Consider the following 19,884-nt stretch of genomic DNA (forward strand, 5'->3'; position numbering starts at 1 on the left):
CCAGCTGAGCCAAGTATTCTCAACCAGGAGACCCAGGACTCCTCAGACTCCATATAACTACCTTGTCTCAGGCGTCCCAGTGAGTCCCATGACCCAGTGTTCAGGAATTTGTGCAACCCCACCCACCTCCACCCACTTGATTGTAAGCTACATTTAGTGCCTGTTTCAGACAGGGAGGGGCAGAAACAGTGGCACGTCACTTCCAACATCAAGTTAGAAAAGCGGGGTCCGAGGCGCTGCGGGAGCCGCGGGTTACCGTGCAGACATGGCCAAGTCCAGGAACCACACCACACACAACCAGTCCCACAAACGGCACAGAAGTGGCGTCAAGAAACCGCGGTCACAAAGGTATGAATCTCTCTAGGGGGTTGACCCCAAGTTCCTGATGAACGTGCACTTTGCCAAGAAGCACAAGAAAGGCCTGAAGGGCCAGGTGTGGTGGCACACGCCTTTAATCCCGGCACTCTGAAGGCAGAGGCAGGCCGATAGCCATGAGTTCGAGGCCAGCCTGGTCTACAAAGTGAGTCTAGGACAACCAGGGCTACACAGAGAAACCCTGTCTCGAAAAAAGAAAAAAAGAAAAAAAGAAAAAGGAAAAAAAAAAGAAAGAAAGAAAGGCCTGAAGATGCAGGCAAACAACGCAAAGGCAGTGAGTGCCGTGTAGAGACCATTTAAGGCCCCTGTGAAGCCTAAGGCCATTAAGCCCAGGATGCTAAAGGGCCCCACCGCAAACTCAGATGGCTTGCTTTCGTCGCTCACCCTAAGCTTGGGAAGAGGATTCGAAACTACATGGCCAAGGGTCGTAGGCTCTGCCAACCAAAGCTCAAGGTTCAGACCAAGGCAGAGGCCACAGCTCCAGCTAAGGCCCAGGCTGCAGCCCCAGCTCAGGCTCCCAGAGGTGCCCAGGGCCCTGAAAAGGCCCCATAGAAAAGGCTTCTGCTAATGTGAAGACAAATGGACTGGTGTGACACACCTACCTACACACTATTTACAGGTGACCAGTGTCCTATGCTGTTTTTTTTACAAATACACCAGAGACAAGATCTGTTTAAAAAAAAAAAAGAAAGAAAGAAAGAAAGAAAGAAAGACAGTGACTTCTGCCTTGGGGTGCTCTCTCTCACTCTGATAGAAGCCACCAGGATGTAAGAGAGAAAGGCTACAGTGACCTGATTTACCCCGCCGCCTGCCAGGCAGGACCTGAAGCCTGCTGCCACTATGGAGGAGGACCTTCCTCAGCGAGGCCCTGGGAGGACTGAAGCCCTGGCCAGCCTGTAAGGGACTTTAAGCCAAAGACACATCAGTTACCCCCAGATTCATTTTTTTTTTCTTTTGAGACAAGGTCTCACTATATAACTCTGACTGACCTGGAACTCTGCTATGTAGACGACACTAGTCTCTAACTCACAGAGAGCCACCTGTCTCGGCCTCCTGAATGCTAGAATTATACCCACCCCTAGATTTTTAAAGGTTTGTCATGTTGGGGTTTTTAGATCTATTTATTTTATTATTCTCTGTGCATGAGTATATGTGTATGTGTGAGTAAGTGTGCTTACTTGTATGTGTGTGCACCGTGTGTGCCTGGTGCCTGCTGAGGTAACAGAGAGCTGTGAGGCACCATGAAGGTGCTAGGAATCAAACCAAGTCCTCCGCAAGAGAACAAATGTTCTTAACTGCTGAGCCAGCTCTCCAGCCCCCACCCTTAGATTCTAGATCACCAGGACTGGTGAGACAACGGGCGATTGTTGTTTTGAGCCACTAGTTTGTCCCACGGCAATAGATAAGGAACACAGCACCCCTTTCCTCTAACATCTGCTTTGCTTCCTGTATCCCTTATCCAACCCATCAGTCAGTCTCCCTCTACCCTTTGCCTGGTCACCAGCTCCTGGAAACGCTTTCTAGGTCTGGCCCGGTCTTACTGCTGGTACCCCACCTCAGCTCTCGCCTTTCCCTGATTTCAGACTCACACCTTTAAATCATCTGGCACGTGATGGCAGAGTAACTTCGAGAATGCAAATAGAACACTGACACTCCCCTGCCTCATCTCTGCCTATTGAGGTTCAAGTCCTGTGGCCGTCCCTCAGCTTCCAGGGCTGGCTGGAACCTGTCTCACACAGCACCCTTACCTCCTCCCTCACGACCGCTCACTGTGGGTTCTAATTACAGAGCTTGCGTTTGCTCGCTGTGTCTCCCCCACCACTACTCTTCCCTTTCTGGATAATACTATTTCTTTGCCACTAGAAACAAAGCAACTGAAAATAACGCGTCTGCTATCTCCAGGGCTCACCATATTAGAGGAGGGCAGGCCATGGGCAAGGGAAGAACACAGACTGTGGCACAGGGGTCGTGGCACAGGGGTCCGAGGGGCCTGGTAGGAGGCCAGAGAAGGCCCTTCTAAGGCGGGATCCCTGGTCAGCCTCTGTCTTTGGACTCACACCCCCCTCTCACTGGGGCGTGAATGCCCCTCTTCCTCTCAGTGGAATGTCTTTTCTCTATGGCTGCCTTAAACATGCTCTTATAATGACTGGCTATTCTCAGTTTGATTGTAAGTCTTAGGGTGTGGGGTGTGTGTGTGTGTGTGTGTGTGTGTGTGTGTGTGTGTGTGTGTGTGAGAGAGAGAGAGAGACAGAGAGAGAGAGAGAGAGAGAGAGAGAGAGAGAGAGAGAGACAGAGAGAGAGAGAGACAGAGAGAGAGAGAGACAGAGAGAGAGACAGAGAGAGAGAGAGAGACAGAGACAGAGACAGAGACAGAGACAGAGACAGAGAGACAGAGAGAGACAGAGAGACAGAGAGACAGAGAGACAGAGAGAGACAGAGACAGAGAGAGACAGACAGAGACAGAGAGAGGATGATGGTGGTGGTGGTGGTGGTGGTGATGTCCTGCCCTGTTGAGAGTTTTTTGTTTGCTTATTTTTTGTCTTTTGTTTTATTTGGAGTTCTTGGATTGTGAGCTTTTGTTAGGTTTAACCAAATTTGGAAAGTTTCAGCTACCAGCTCTTTAAATGTTCGTTTCTCTTTTGTCCTGGGACCACAGCTGAACATATAGTAGCCTCCTTGGTGTGGTCCACACTTTCCCCTGTTCCTGTTCCTCTCTGTTTAATTCTGCACAGTTCTGCTGGCGTCTTCAAGTTCACTGTTTTGTTTGATGTTAATCCCAGTGAGTGAAAATTTCTCATCATTAATAAGGTTTTATTTTGTTTGTTTTCTCACTGCTTCTTCATTTATTTTTAAGTTAGGGTTTTACTATGTAGTCTAGGTTGGCCTCCATCCTCCTGCCTCAGCCTCCCTGGTGCTGAGGTTACAGATGTGGACCACCATGCTTGGCTTGGGTTTTAGTCACTTTAGAAGTTTCATTTGCTCTTTTTAAGGACTTCTAGCTCTCTCTCTCTCCATTAAGGTAACATTTTCCTTAAGTTTTGTACATCATTATAATTATTTTGTCTTTCATTTTCTGCTAGTTCCATCGTCATTAAGACTTTGAATTAAGCTGGGTGTGGTGGTGCACGCCTTTAATCCCAGCACTTGGGAGGCAGAGGCAGGTGGATCGCTGTGAGTTCGAGGCCAGCCTGGTCTACAGTGTGAGTCCAGGACAGTCAAAGCTACACAGAGAAACCCTGTGTCAAAAAAAAAAACAAAAAAACAAAAAAACAAAAAAACAAACAAACAAAAAAAACCAAAACACCAAAAAACCAACAAAAAAAACTCCGACTTTGAATTAATGAATGCCTGTCCCCACTTTCCTTCCCATGTGCGCTGTTTAGTGATTTCTTACATTGGATGCTGGGCACCGTGAAAGTACCATAGTTCTGCTTCAAGGCTCTGGGCTTTGTGCTGCAATCAGTCTTTGCAGAGTCTGATTCCTTAAAATCTTGTTGCTTATGGCCCACAGTCACCCCCACCCATGGAGGCAGAACAGCTTTGCCGTCTCCACTGAACACTCCCAGTAACAAGCAAGGCTGGAACTGCTCCCTGTCCTGACCTTCAGAGGGTCACCTGATCAGTTTCAGGTCATCCTTTCCCACCTTTGTAGATGGACCCTACAAACACACACACACACACACACACACACACAGAGGCATGCATGCACACACACACGAAGATTTCTGGGGCTCATTCCTGACTTAACCAGTGACTTTCCAAGATCTAGCTCACAGCACCAGTCACTTTCCCTGAGGTCACCCGGGTCTGTGTGGCACCCCATCCTTGTCCCATGCTCCAGGCAGAAAACAGGGACAGCAGTAGGATCTGCTTTGCTTCCTTCTTTTTCTTGGGGCTCACTGAGGAAAGCCACACCCACCACCCAAAGCCCGAACCGCTTTACTCAGATAATCCATTTCTATATGTTTCTGGCAGCCTGGTTGTTTAAGGTCAGTCTTTGTGGCCCAGAGCTGTGAATTTCAGGAGGTGACAAGTCAACAGCGACTAAAGTAAGAGAGCAGGTCCTGTTTGAAGGGGTAGCAAGAGCATTCTAGAAGAAATCATCAAGAGCAGAGGCCACTTTTGAATGGCAAAGTGTATGGCAAGAAGGACCGTGACAGGAGTCGAGTTCTGAGGGAACGGGAAGGGTGGATAAGGCAGCGCGGCACACAGCAGCCAGCACTGGGAGGACACTGAGGAAGCCGCTGCAGGGGTTGAGCAAGGGAGGGTAACGGAGCCTGACCTGTGCTTCTAAAGGTTCCTGTTGGCCACCGCAGGGCTGTTTGTGGGCTGCCTGGGATGGAAGAGCTAAGGATGATTTCGGCTCCTGGTCTGTGTGAATGCTGCTCGCTTACTGGAACCGGAAGGACAGAGGATAGCAGGCTGTGGGAGGGAAGGCGAGAGTTTGCTTTTGACCCCGGTGTTTGGGTGCCCAGGAGCTAGCTCGGTAGGAAGTGTAAGTGGGCAGGTGGGACATTTCAGCCCGGAGCTCAAGCAGAGGTCAAGATCAGCAGTATGAATTTAGAACTCAACAGCATGTGGCTGACCCCTAAAGTCCCAGGGCAGGGTGGGACCACTTAGGGAGCGATGGTAGATGTACAAAGACAGATTTCCAAAACGGGATTCCCCGGGGTCTCCAGTATTGACGGGTCCAGGGGAAGGGGCCGAGGAAGAGCAACCAGGAAGGTGTCAGGGAAGTAGGAGAATGTGGGACCCCTCACCACCTGCTGGGAAAGTCCTCTTTATTGCCTTGAATCACTTGGGCCTCCCCTCTCTGGGAGCCTTCGGTTGGCAGTTAACTCTCCCCAGCCTGTGTGTGCCCTTGGACAGTGTGCCGTCCACGGGGCGGTGATGCTCCCCGTGATGTTTCCACACTAAGTAGAGCACCCTTTGGAGGCACTGGCCTTGTCCTGTCCTTGGCCGCATGCCACACACCTATCTCAGGTCTTGTCTCAGTGGGTACGCAGGGGGCCTGCTGGATTCCAAAGGGGTGGCCAAGGAAGGCTTTGTAGAGAAAGAAGGTCTCGAGCTACACTTTGGAAGGCAGTGAGTGTGGAAACCGGTGAACAGGAGAGAACAGACCAGGCTGCCCAAGACAGAGGAGAAACCAGTGGTGCAACCAGGAAAGCACTGGTGATGCCCAGGGGAGACGAAACAGACCCGGTATGGGAGGACCACGGCGGAGGCACAGGCAAGCTGGTGAGCCAGGCTGGGAGGTTTCCAAATGTGAAACACCATCATCCCAGTTAACCTTAAAACAAGAACAGTTGCCAATTCATCATAACTTCAAGGTCCTTCCTCGTGGGTAGGTGTGAAAAGTGTTGTCATAGGCAGCAGCCAGGGCAATAAAGAGGCAAACTCTCACTTATTAAGTGGCCGCTGTGTGCTAGGGACTGTTCCCCACAGCTCTCTCTTATCGGAGCATGCAGCAGCCCTGGGAAGAAGCTACAGACGACGCGCACTACTTGTCGCTAAGGAAACCCGGAGTAGGAAAGGTTGGCTTCTCAAACTCACTAGCTACAGTTGCTGTCAGCGGGAGCTGGGAGAAGCATCTGAGAAGGAAACCCCAGCCCTTGACCACAGCCCCCTCACACACACTTACACACACCAATTCTCAGTTTCTGCCTGGTGGAGTGTCTGGACTGTGGGGTAAGGAAGCAGGCAGAGAGCAGAGGAGCAAGAGGGTCATGCTAGGCCTTAGGAAAGCTATAGCTCTAGACATCCAATAGGAGGGTCATGGCCAAGGACAAAAATAGACACGAGGAACAAGAGAAATATACTGACCAAGCCACAGGGTGGGGAAGAGACTTTCTTAGAGCCAAGCCGAAGGCCTCCGTGTGTGTGTGTGTGTGTGTGTGTGTGTGTGTGTGTGTGTGTGTGTGTGTGCGCGCGCGCGCCTCATGATGGGCTACACCCGGCCTGACCCTGTATTTAAGCCAGGGTCACACTGCTGCCCTCAAGACGGCAGATGTGAGGTTCTGGGACTGCGGCTGCCTGGTCAATGACAAGGGAGAGGCTGGAATGACAGGGCAGCTGTGTTCCTCCGTGGCAGATTACAGGAAATCTGACCGCAGCGGAGGGGTGCCAGCTGTTGCTTGGCCACCATGTTCTCCGAGTCATTACTGTGGTTGTGGCTAGAACAGGGTCACAGTCACACGCCTCAGACTCAGAGCAGTTTGGTTAGCTAGAGTTCATGTTCTGCAGTGCTGCCGTCTGGCCGGGCCTTGCTACAAGCAAAAGGGGGGCTACCCAGCTAAGAAAAGGCTTCCTGCATTTGTGCAGGGCCTTGGCGGTTTGCAAAGCACTTCCTAATCCTTATCTCACGTGAGGCAGATGAGGAAAATGAGTTCCTGAAGTTAAGTGACTTAGGACACATGGCAAATGGACCTCGGAATCGCACCATGGAGATCTGCTCAGGTGTCAGGAGCTGAGCTGACAGTATCTTAAAAAGTGATTCAATTCAAACAAAGCAAGCAGGAGTGGACTCGGCTGGGGTGGGGTACCAACTCCTCTCCCTCACCGTGTGTCTGAGATGCACAGCCAACAGATGCTAAGCAGAAACCACTTTTCACCCATATCACTTCCCGACGCGCCCACGCGGGTGTGAGTGTGCAGAGAGAGTCTAAGTAGCACTGGGTGCTGAGAAAGACCCCAACACTCACAAACCTAGAAAGGCCTTCATTCCCAGCCTGTCTCCTCACCCTGGGCCTGGGAGCGTTTAGTGTGGTCAAGCAGTGGCAGATGGTCATGAGGCTCTGGGCCCGTCTGCTAGATGTGACCTGACCAAACCAGCGGCTCTGGATCTGGGCTTTCAGTCCCCTTTAGCTGGCCCTGCCCCAGCCCTGATGGCTGCCTGTTGTTGCCTGTCTACTGCAAGGCTCACACATAATGACCACCCCAGTCCCCACCCGTCCCTGCTGTGCTACGATGATCATGCTGGGCTCTGTGGTTTGGCCATGCTTGCCTGGCCCCATGGGATACTCCTAGCATAGCTGTTACTGCCAAGCAGGCACGACCACGCCATACTCAGGGATGAACCCTGCGTGTGACCACACCACAAGTGACTCCTGTGCCCTCACTTTGTAATGGCCTGGGCCAGGACTTCTTTACCCTGGCACTGCCTTGAAGTCTTCCTCACCAGCCCTTTCTATCCGTCTCCTATTGGCTACCAGACACATGTGCTTAGGAACTGAAGGCCTTTGGGAGCCTGGGGGGACCACAGATGGGACTCTAGGGGACAATTACCACTTCCTGCTTCTCCTACTGCCTTGGTTCCCCTCCAGGGACTTTCATCTGATGCCCCTGCTGATGAGGGACTAGCCCTGAGCAGCCTTTCTGGATTTGAGGCTACCCAGCCTGCGCATGCGCCTGTGAGTGGGTATCCACCCGTGAGAGACAATGCTCCGAGCCCTCTCCTCACTCTTGCTCCTTCCTGTCTGTGCCCCTCCAAGCACAGTCAGGAAACATCCAGATCTTCCTTGACTGGGAGAAAAAAAAACTATACATAAAAAGAAAAATCTGCGTACTTAGGTGCTATGCACCAGTGCAAGCGCAGTCCCAGGAATGGGACTGACCTTTGAACCGTAGCCCATGAAGGGGCAGGTGCTTCAGGAGACTGGGGCTTTTATGATGCTCAGAAGCAGGTCAGATAAGGCAGTGTCCTGTCTGGGGAGTAGTCATACATGACCATGTGTAGGTTTAAAAACTGAGGGAATGGTCAACATTTCAGAAGAGTGCTTCTGAAGAGGACAAGTTGGGGACGGAATAGGGAAGAACAGTGGGTCAGGGTGCACACACACACACAATTTCAAAGATTGGGTGGAGAGGCTCCCAGAGGCTCATCTTATCCTCTCTGGTCTGACAGATCTGGTGGCAAGTGAGTGCCTGGTCTCTATGCCTCTATTCCATCCGTGACATCTGTTTTTAAAAGCTGTTTTTACATCATTTTCCATTTTCTTTTTACAAACTAGCTGGTTGCTCAAGTCAGTTCTTGCTAGAGTCCCCAAGACACGTGTCAGTGAACATCATAGACAGCTCCAAGGATGGTCTTGCCTGACATCCTGACAATGTTTGAGGGTGCAGGCCCACGCCCAGGCATTCTCTGAGTACCTCTTCCTTGGCATTTCCCACATGCTCACCCCTGACCAAGCTTCTCCGTCTTTGTTGGTTCCCTGCCTCTGTCCATCCTTCTGTAAGTGGAGGTGTCACAGGAGGTGTCTCCATACCCTTCATGCCTCAGTCACTACTGTGGAAGAGTTCCCAGCTCTTTCTCCAGCCCACCCCTGTCTTTCCCAGATGCCAGCCCAAATGTCCACATATACATATATATATCCTCTCCTTTTGGCTGCCACACAGGCATTTTACCTCCATTTCCTGGCCTTCCCTGCTAGCCTGATCCACATGTCGAGAGCCCAAGACATGTGTCTGCATCTCAGCTGCCGCTCTTCTCTCTGCCTCCATCTCTTCTCTTTCCCTGGACCACAGAGTCACCGAGACCAAGCCATCCAACCTCCTCAGATGGGACTCGGCTTTACCTGACGCCTTCCTGTTCAGCGCCAGCATCTTTTCCTGCTTGTATACAGGCACTTATCTCATTGGCAGTCTCCTCGAAGGCAGCCTTGGCTCAACGCGTACCCCACGGATCACGGAACCATACGCTTGAGGATATAGAGATCTGAGTCCGACCCAACCCACTTATAACCCTCTGATGGCTGCCGCTGCCCCCCAGCCTCTCCACAACTTCCCCCACCTCATCTTCTCTCACCTATGCCTCAAAGCCCACCCCTACCCACACTGAAGTTCTTTTGGTACCTAAAACATGCCAGGCTTCCCTCTGAACGCCAAGGCAGCGCATCTCCACCTGCAGCATTTTGTGGCTATCCCTCGCCATTCCTCCCTGCTCGCCTCGGCTTCCAAGGGAACTGCCATTTCTTTCACCATGCCTTCCTGGACCAAGCCAGGAACGGCAGAAGAGTCCACCACCCCATGGCACCCCGTCCATTTCCTATTTGATTCTACCACTTGTGACACTCTATTGACGGCTTCTTAATGGCTCTCTCCCACTATGGATTCTCGGCTTGGGGCAGCAAGGGTTCTACGACAACGCCTGACCTCCTACCAAGTAGGCGCAAACAACTGTTCAATGAATGAAGAATGTATGCATGACGTATGTGCTCTCACAAGAAGCTTCCAGGTTTATATAAAATGAAGGGAAGTTGCTCGCCCCCAGTCACCTAGGAAGAGAGAGCTGGAAGTCGGGTTGGACATCTAACACCAAGGCCTAGAGCAGCTGCCACCTGTAGCCCACCCCTGTCTGTCCTGTCCATCCTTGATTCCACAGCAGGACAAGGAGCCCATCCTAAGCCCAGTCAGTGCCAGAACTCACGGTGGATGGTGCCATGGTTACCTGGAAGCAGGTGGGCCCCGGCCTCCCCGTAGGGATGTCTGACTGGTAGAAAACTTTGAGCTCCGGGGTCAGGGCGATGACAGTCTTAATAACTAAGGAGATGATATCAGACCAGACTTTCTTGATGTCCACACCTTTGGAAGACAGTCTACACAGAATGCTGGAGAAGGTCCTCTTGCTGCCTGTGTTGGCGCTGTCAGAGTGGACGAACTTGCCACTGTGGATGTTCAGCGAGTAGTTGGTCAAGTGCATGAACACATGGTGCAGGTTCTGGGGGTTGGGCTCTTGGTACGGCTCTGTACAAAACCTAGAGAGTCCATCTTTGGCTATATAAATCTCTAAGGGGTCCAAGGACTTTAGCAAGACATACAGGCGGATATCAAACTTGAGCTTGTCAATCAGGAGAGGCTTGCGGATGTACTCCTGGACCACGGCCGGCCTGCTCTGGAGCGTCCCGGTCAGGCGAACGTCACTGGGGTCTTTAATGAGGTAGATTCCATCACCCTGACAACCACTATCGGGCTTCACAATAAAAGTGGGCTTCCAGGAGGGGTCACCGTCCTTCACCATTCGGACCTGGGAAGGAGGGAAGGAGCCATTAGTGTGTGTCTGAGATACCCCCTTCCTGAACGCTCACCAGCACCTTCCTCGCAGGTGACACTGTCTGGGGGTACAGTGACATAGGACTTGTCCTCAGTCCTGTGGCTCGAGAGTGGGGGTGGAACATGGGTTAGAAGGACAGTCAGAAGACCTGAGCTCAAGCCATGTCACCAATCCTTCGTTGCATTCTTGGTACAAGTCACACAATGAATAACAGACACAGTAGCGTGATAGTTTGTGAGAACCTGTGATGAGCCAAGTGGCAGGTACTTTACACTAGTTACCTCATCGCACCCTCTCAGAAAACATGGCTGTTAAGAAGGGATGCTGCTGTTGCTATGTGTGAGAGGAAAGAGTAAGCCTCCCTGGGTCCAAGCCCTGGCGCTGCCATTTACAGAGCAAACTATTCATCTGCCTTCCATACCTGTTACGCAGAACTAAGATTGTCCCTTTGTTTTTTTTTCTTTCTGGATCTTGTTTGTTTTGAGACAGGGTATCTTGTCCAGCCTGGCCTTGAACTTTTCTATAGCTAAGGGTGACCTTGAACTCCTGACCTCCCATGGGCTAGGATTTCAGGTAAGCAAACATCACACCTGGCCTATGTGGTGCTGGACCCTGTGCATGTGCTAGGCAAGTATCCGAGCACCTGAGCGGGCTAAAGACTCAGTGAGAAAATAAACTTGCCAGCTTAACTGGGAGATGTGGTAGAGTTGAGACCGAGCCCTGGACTGATGATCTAAAGCCCTGTGCCTTCCTCCATGTTCCTTTCAACCCTCAATGGGCTGGGCGCAGTACCAAAGCCTGAGCCAGCACATGAGAGACAGATGGGTTTTTGGTTTATGGCTTGACCTATCTCGAGATCTGTCTGGGCCTTTCAGGAACTAGGTTCTGCCATTGGCAGCAGCTACCCTCCTCCTGGATCCGTGACCATCTAGGCACTTGGCTAGGACCCGTGGTCGTGTATAATTTATAGGTACCTGATTCCTCCAGGCTATGGCTTCTAGGTACTCCCCTGAAGCTGACTTGCTGGAAACTTGACCCCTATATGCATATATTGATGGCATCTCAAGGTGGATACTTGGCAGGTAAAGTTGGAGAAGCTGTAAGAGTGGAGCCCCATGACAGCACTGGCAGCTTCATAAGAAAGGGCTACTGCTGGCTAGCACATTTGCTGTGTTCTGTCCTGTGATGCTCCCTGCCACCTGGTAATGCAGTTGGAAGCCCCCTTACCAGCTACCAGCATCTTGACATTGGACCAGCCAGGCTCAGGGACACAGACGGCCTGAGACTGGGTGCTTTGGGAAACTATAGGGACAGAACTGTCAAGAGAGGAGATTTTTTTTGTGGGGACACCTGAAGATGGACACCTTAATCTCTGCAGCTCCTGGCATGGAAGCGCTGTTCTGAGCTGTCACCAAGGGCAGTGCCTGGCAGGCGGGCAGAGTCGGTGATGGTCCAGTGCTGGCCTCCCATCAGCCTTTGCCTTTGCTGTGTAAGCCTGACCCAGGCCATCCGCACTCTGGAATGTACTTATCTCTTTGACTGGCCTATATTTCTAACTGAAGCATTTGCCGATTCCTTGGGCTTGTAAAAGATCCTTAACAATGGAGAAACACTTAAAGCCTTAATAATGGTTCACATCAATTGTTTCCTCTACGTCAGCAGGATTCAGAAAGGAGCTTCGCAGGAGATCAATGCGGGCTCCTGGGCCCTCCATAGAGCCTTTCCTGCAACGGTGACCTTGATGCTACTTAATATTCATCCAAGGCGTCCACATGCATGTCCACATTCATGGCTTTTGCGGTAAATATGAGTGCTGTGGGCAAATGGCAGGCACGGATCAGCAAGTGAAAAATGTCAAGTTTGCACTGATGCGTAATTTTTCCCTCTGGAAAGCTTTTGCTAGGCAGATGATACTAACAGTTCAATATATTATCAGGAGTGATATTTTCTCCTTTGAATTCGGGGTGTGTGCCTTAAATAAATTAAACTACACGGTCAATAGTCACTGTCATTCATTACACTGTTAAATATTTCTTCCGCTCCTTGCCAGAGTCGTCATTACAAATCAAGATTATTAATTCTAATAGAATCGCTGAATTTTCGGAACCGAAAAGGATCCCTGGAGACCGACGTCATCCCATCCACTCAATTCAAAGGAGAGTCTGAGGCTGAGACTGAGAAGCGGTGGAACTTGCCTGGGGTCCCCTAACTGGCTAGTGGGGCAGTCAGGATGAGAACCCAGGTCTTTTGATCCCACCTCAGGTTCACTGTGCCAGGGTTACTTTGTATAAGATGAAATCAAAGACCTGTTTTTCTGATTACTATAGGAAAGGCTCTCTTAATAGCTCAGACAGTATGGATAGCTGGGCTCTGACCTCGCCCTAAACATGGCTGTCTTGGAACTGTGTCTATGGATTCTGAGCTGTCCAGGATACCGCAGCTTCAAACCGTTTGTCTGGGTTCCGAGTGTGTCCAGAAGTGCCACAGCCTGGCTCAGTCGTCATAGTAACTGCTGTGTAAGCAGGACCTGAGTCTGATGCCCAGCACCCACATAAAGAAAGCTGGGCATGGTTGGTGTAAGCCTGTAATCCTAGCACTAGGGAGGCAGAGCCAGGAGGATCCCTGGGGCTCTTGGGCCAGCCAGGAGGAACCTGGGGCTCAAAGGCTAGCCGGCCTAGCTAACTGGTGAGTGACAGGCTCCGAAGAGACCTTGTCTCAAAAACAAAAAGGGTGAAGAACAACTGAGAAAGACATCTGGCTTTGACCTCTGATCCCCACACCCATGCATGCACAAGTGCTGGGTCTAGAAAATGAGGGCCCCTCAGCCACTTCTTTAGCAAAGACAAAAAAAATCAGAATTAATATCCTCTGATTTCTGGTTTTGCTCAATAGACTCCTTTTTCCCTCCGATGACTGATGTTAAATATATAGTTTCTATCTCTGGCCCCAACCTCACCCTCACTTCCCACTGAAGTTCTGACTTGATTTCGTCTGAGACCTGAATATGCGATTCTGACGTGGGCACTGAGAACCCCCCGGGCTAGAGCAGGTTAAGCCAAAATCCCATCTGAAGCCACTATGTGAAATGAAGTTCTATGCCTTAGTGTTGGCCAGGATGTGAGGAGGACAGCTCTTAAACTACAGCTGATGGTATCTCTGGTTTATCCAGCTCTGCTGTCGGATGTGAAATCCATTATCTTGTAACTGTATACACGGATGGCTGAGAGAGATACACAGAAGATGCAGGCTGCGTTGCCTGGCACGCAGGAGGCCTGTTGAAAATTGTCTGCATCTTTTACTGCCCCCTAGTGGATATTGTGGAAAGGCAGCTGAGAAAGCCAGCCTGTTCACATTTCCAACATTGCTTAAGCAGGGTTTTATTAGAGTGAAAATGGAAGGGAATGCATTCCGCAAGCAAGACCGCAGCCTTGAGGACTCTGTGCAGAGAAATAAGGCAAACGTAAAAGGCCAGGTACTGTAAGATCCCACTGTACAAGGTCCCCAAGAAATCAAATTCTTAAGAATTTGAAATAGGGCTGGGGAGATGGCTCAGAGGTTGAGAGCACTTCCTGCTCTTCCAGAGGTCCTGCGTTCAATTCCCAGCAACCGCATGGTGGCTCACAACCATCTATAATGAGATCTGGTGCCCTCTCCTGGTGTGCAGTCATACATGCAGGCAAAACATCGTACACATAATAAATGAACAAATCTTTAAAAAGAAAAAAAAGAATAAGCGTAAGGGGTTGGGGACGGTTAGTAGAGTTAGTATTTAATAAGGACAGAATTTCAGCTACTCCAGATCTAAATAAACTCTACAGCTGGGTGGTGGCAATGTATTTACCACTGAACTTTACACTCTCAAAATTATGAGGCTACAGGTGAAGAGACAGCTCAGCTGGCGGAGCACCGGCAGCGCAAGCATGTGGACCTGAGTTCTAGTCCCAGCAACCAGGTGAAAAGCTAGGCGTGTACAGCGTGCCTGTAATGCCAGAGTTGGGGTGGGGTGGGGAAGTCCTCTGACTGGCCAGCACAGCTGAACCGGTAGTCTGAAAAGCTCGCATGGAAAACTAGCAGAAGAGACACTTGGCAGCAGGTGCTGGGCTCCACATGAAAGCAAACACATACCCCCACCCCCACCCTCGACATGTGAGAAAAAGTGATGAGGCTGGCGAACTTTGTTATATGTATATTCACTCCACTTAGACTTCAGTAAGTTGAAAAATTGAAGACCAGAAAAATCTGGATTTTGGCTTCAGTGTTGCTAGGATATTTCTGAGTGTCATGTGGCCCCGGATAGTCACTGGACTGACTTCCGTGCTCAGCTGTGTTCATCTGTGGAATCAAGGGTTCATTAGAAGGTCCCAGGTTCCAGCTAACAAGTGCCGAGCAGGGCTTTATCCTGACATCACCTCTGCTGAAGGCTGTGTCACCAGCACGCAAGCAGCATTATTCACGTGGAGAGGTCATGCTGTGCTTTACCAACAGCACCAGGGATGATCTGTGAGAGCAGGGATTTGGATGGGAGATTTATAATGCATTTGAGGCAGTCAGGCAGGGCATGTGGGGGAAGCAAGCCAGAGTACTCGGAGGGAGGAGTCAGCAGCTAAACTAGAAAGCCACAAGCATCGAGGGGCAGGCATGGGGACATGTTCTGAATTACGATGACACCAGCCAGGGATGTCAAAGCTGGTTAGAGTCAAGCTTTGTCACACTGGAGGATCTGCATTCTGTCATATAACAACCCAGGACCTTGGTGTCATGGGCACAGGCTGTGGATCTTCAGGACAAACTAGGCTTTGATAGAAGAAATAGATGTGACAATGTGTATATTGGGCAGGACACAGGGGCCCAGTCCTGACAGCTGTGGGGTCTGAGACTGGTACCCAAGGGAATTCCAACACTTGACAATACAAGACTACTTCTGAGGCCAAATAAACCTGAAGCAGTTGTCATGTAGGTGGCTGAGGCCAAACAGGGAAGGCAACAAGGGCTATTGAGGGGACAAAGTGGGAGGTGCCCTGGGGTGGTTGCAAAGAAGAACTTGAGCAGACAACAAAGCAGGAGAGAGCAGGAGACAGGAGACTGCTGCTGATGGAGACCAGCAAGGGAATGGTCACCAGTGTCAGGAGTAGACACAAGACTCTCACTCACAAGATCACACAGGATCCCCTCCCACTCATGAGAAGACACAAGATTTCCTCCCACTCATAATTCCCTCTCACTCATGAGATCACACAAGACTCTCTCCCACTCATGAGATCACGCAAGACTCCCACTTATGAGATCACACAACACTCCCACTCATGAGATCACGCAAGACTCCCACTCATGAGATCATACAAGACTCTCCCACTCATGAGATCACACAAGACTCCCACCCATGAGGTAAGCGGCGGGGGTAGGGGTTGGGGAGGGGGTTGGTGGACAGCTCCCGACACTATGGGTCAAGTGTGCACTGTTCAAAACACTTGGTCTTGTTTACCCTTCACAATCATCTTATTTTATAGACCAGAAAACTGAGAGCCAGAGATGTCTAGTAACCTGCCAAAGGCAACACAGGCCATAGAATGTGGGGCCAGGGTTTGAACTCAGGCAGGTAGATTCTAGACTCCATGTCCAAAATGAATAAATTACCCTGGGTGTGAGAGTGAGCCAGACTGAAAAGGACCTTGACTAATACTTTGGGGAGTCTGGATGCTACTCTGCAAAGGTGGGGACTTCAAAAGTGTTTTTGAGAAGGAAGAAACTCTAGTGTGTGTTACAGAAAGAGCCTTCAGTTGCTGGATAGAGACCGTACTGGTGGAGCCAGGCGTGGTGGCACACACCTTTAATCCCAGCACTCGGAAGGCAGAGGCAGGCGGATCTCTGTGGGTTCTAGAGAGAGAAGAGTTCATGATGGCTGACACAGCAAGCTGACGGCTCATCTTGAACAACAGGCAGGAGGCAGTGAGAGCAGACTAGAAATGGCATGAATCAACTCACCAAACTCATCTCTAGTGACCCTTCCTCCAACAAACTGTGCCTCTTGAACCTTCCCAAACAGCGCCACCAGCTGGGACCAAGTGCTCAAACGCGTGCGCCTATGGAGGACACACTCGACAAATCCCCACACTCGGACTTAGGTGTCCAGAGTTTGGGAGAGAGCTGTGTGGTCACCAGATGATGCCAGCTGCCACAGACCATGAACTGGAAAGGGCACAGAGGTCATGAGGCTCGTCCTCTCAGAGCTTGGCCTGCTGACGACTGATGGAGCTTCAGCTAGAGACAGACACAGGTGCCCGTGAGAGCTGCCACGTGGGAGATCTGAGATGATGCAAGGAGACGTCTTGCCACGAGGGCCCTGCAGACCTGGACAGGGCCAGGGACAGTAGCACTGAGACCGAGGGATGACACAGAGAAGAGGTGGGTTGCCAGGGATCTCCTAGTAACCAGATGGATAGAAATAGGTGCGGGGGAGGGGGGGAAGATCACAGGCTTTGGGGTTTCAGGAGACAAGGAGGGGGTGCTATGCCAGGCACAGCTTGAGGGGATACGGGAAAGAGCTGCTATCACTGGGGAGAAGTGGAGGGGGAGGGGTCCTCCCACGCGAGTGATCCTCAACTGGTCATCAGCTCTTATCACAAAGTTAATTTCAGGTTCTGTAACCTTGTTCCTTAACTGGGTTGTTCAATATTTCCTCAAGAAAACTAATTTTGATGCAGAAAATCACTAATCTGGAAAAAGGGAAATACGAGGTGCTGTCTGGCAGGAGGAGACCTGGAATATTAAGCTGGGATACAGGATAGCTTTGCTGGGGGGTGGGGGGGTAGGAGGGTGGGGGGATAGGGGGTGGGGGGGTGGGTAGGCCCTGACACCCTCAGCTCTGACTTGACGGAAGCCAAGGACCACATGGAAAGGGGGGTGCCCCCCCCCCGTAACTGGCTCTGAAAGGATCCCAGGTAAGAGAACCCAAATTGCAATTTTTAAATTGAAAACAAAATGCCCTGGAGCATTATCACGGATGAGTATTGGTTTAAAAGAAATAGTGCTAAGTATTCCCGCGGAGCTGTTGCTGGCCACTCATGTGTGACATGGCTTACATGGAGAGGCCCTCCTTTGGCGGCAGCCCTGATGCACCCACTCCAGCGGCCTCCCCCCACCCCCCCACCCCGGTCCCTTTTTCAAGCCGTCATGTGTGCTTGCCTTTCTGCCCCACTTTGCTTGCAGAATTCCTACCCAGCATGCACAAGCCTAGCTCGTGGGAGTGCTGGCCTGGCTTGCAACTCTCCAAATGGATCTTTTTCTCTCTACCATGCTGCCCCGCCCCCAGCTGTCCCATCTCTTCACACTCAGCCCTTCAAGACCCAGGAAGGAAATGTCACTGCACATGTGTGCATTTGCGCAGGGCACTTTATAAACTGACAAACCAAGGCCAGAGGCCCAGAGGCTTGGCCAAGGCTTTCAAGTAACTAGCAGCAGAGACAGAACTGAAACACAAAATCTTGAGACTCCCAGGCCAGAGTTTCTGTCTACCAGAAAGAACTGGGGGACTCTGAAGTTTTTTTTTGGAATCAGCTCTCTCATTTGGAACAACATGTGACATCCGTGGAGTGGTCCCACACATTTCTCTGCAGAGGAATCTGTGTTTTCCAAGTCACCGTTCCACAGAAGACAAGGAAACAGGCCTAGAGCAGGAGCAGGGAGCCTACAGCTGCGCAGGCAGCAGATGGAGTGGAAGCTGCAGCCCGGCCTTTTCTTTGGAAGATGCCCTCGGTTTCACCTGAGAAGAGGGCACAGTATCGCATAAACTGCACAGAGAAGCTAGAGCCGGGAGGCCTCCACCGTCTCTACCTCCAATGCCTGCCGTCAAGGCGATTTAGTGGACGGCACTCTTGGTGCGTGCAACTTTACATGGGGCAGAATCTATCCATTGTTAGGGAGCAACCAAAAAGCCACTTGAGAACACAACTGGGGCCATAAACTGTGCCTAATAGGAAGGAACTGGTCATTGTGTGTTTGTCCGGTTTCCTGACGCTGCCCTCAACACCAGCCTCCTCATGCTGCAGATCGCTGCACTGAGGACACCAGCCCTGAGGTCACTCCCTGCCTTTATTGACACACTTCCCCATGGCTCCAGCCCCAGTTAGCTCTCCACCCATCCCTACTTGGTTTCCCTAAAAAGTGCACACTAAGCCTGACTTGCATGGCCTGAGGCATGCAGTCCCAGAGGCCTGGGGTGGTTGGTGTCTGAGTACGTGAAGGACCGCAAGCTGCCGCTTCCTTTTGTGGCCAAGGCCTGAGTGCCTACTGGGGACAGTAGGATTGATTACCGGGCACAAGGCTTTGAAGCCAGACAGGTGTTGATTCAAATCTCAGCACACACTTTCTAGGAAAATGTGACTGTTTCTGTTCCTGGGTAGTTTGTGAAGAAAACTTTAATTTAGCTCACAGCTCAGAGGGTCAAGGGCATCTCATCAGCTCTTGTGAAGGTCGCATGGCAGATGACATCCTATTCGAGATCACGTGGCCAGACCGGAATCCAAAGAGTGACTCAGGACTCACTCAGTAACAATGTGGACTTCTGAGAACACAAGGTTCCTGAGATCCGCCTTAATCTCCTAGTGACCTAGGGACTCCCCGCCAGGTTCAGTGCCTCCCAGCACTGGGATACCAGGACCCAAGCTCCCAACACATCAGCAGTCCTTGGGGGTAGGGGCTCAAACGACCCCCAAACTGCTGCACCGACTGCTGGACCCAGACCAAGCTGTTTGCCTTCTAGATGTTACCATCCTTGTCTGTCCAACAGGAGAGCGATACTTGTTCCCAACAGTTTGAGAATACCCCAGGGTAAGCTAGCACGTTGCTTTTTAATACAACTCTGTTCTGATTTGCACTAGCCTGCCTTGCTTTCCCCAATATTCCTTGGGTTTCCTTTGGAGATGCAGCCCAACCACCTTGGCTGGGGTCTAAGTAGATGCCTGGGCGTTAGTGATGGGGACCTGTCTACTGACGCTCAACTGAGTCCTAGCAGTTTCAAGCTCATGTTTCCTATACCCCTGGGCCCACTCCCTCCAGGATTCAAGCCCCCAGCCTGGCTCCTGGTCCCACGGGCCCCGTTAGTCTCCTGTGAGATAACAGAAGACCTCTCACAGCTGCACCCACCCTGAACCCAACACACAACTGACGAGTGAGATAGCCCTCTAGCCAAAGCCGTTTTTCCAATTGCGAGGATTTCCTGCTAATGAACAGGCTAAATAATCTTTAGTTCACTTCCAAGTATATACAACTTCATTACAGTCAGAAGCACTTCAGATCACTGGCTCATGTTGTCTTCCTCCCGCCCAACATTGGGTTCGCACGTCTCTCCTCTTCCTGCAGTGATCCACACATTAAACTGATCAATGCCATTTTGTGCCGTTCCAAGCAGGTGCCCTTCTCCTCAACGCTGTTGGACAGAATGGCAGCCTTAGCCACAGGACTAA

At 51.0% G+C, this 19,884-nt stretch overlaps 1 protein-coding gene across 8 annotated transcripts in view; it reads right to left on the minus strand.

Moving 5' to 3' along the window:
* The window catches only part of TTLL11 (tubulin tyrosine ligase like 11), a 233,401-nt gene that overhangs the window by 145,843 nt on the left and 67,674 nt on the right, over positions 1–19,884 (minus strand). For all 8 annotated transcript variants that reach the window (XM_084799159.1, XM_084799156.1, XM_084799157.1 and 5 more), the window contains exon 4: positions 9,821–10,396. In XM_084799159.1, the coding sequence (XP_084655285.1) occupies positions 9,821–10,396 (576 nt within the window). The remainder of the gene's footprint in view (positions 1–9,820; positions 10,397–19,884) is intronic.

This window comes from Acomys minous (assembly GCF_964271855.1).
Source record: "Acomys minous genome assembly, chromosome: 10".
NCBI classification, from domain to species: domain Eukaryota; kingdom Metazoa; phylum Chordata; class Mammalia; order Rodentia; family Muridae; genus Acomys; species Acomys minous.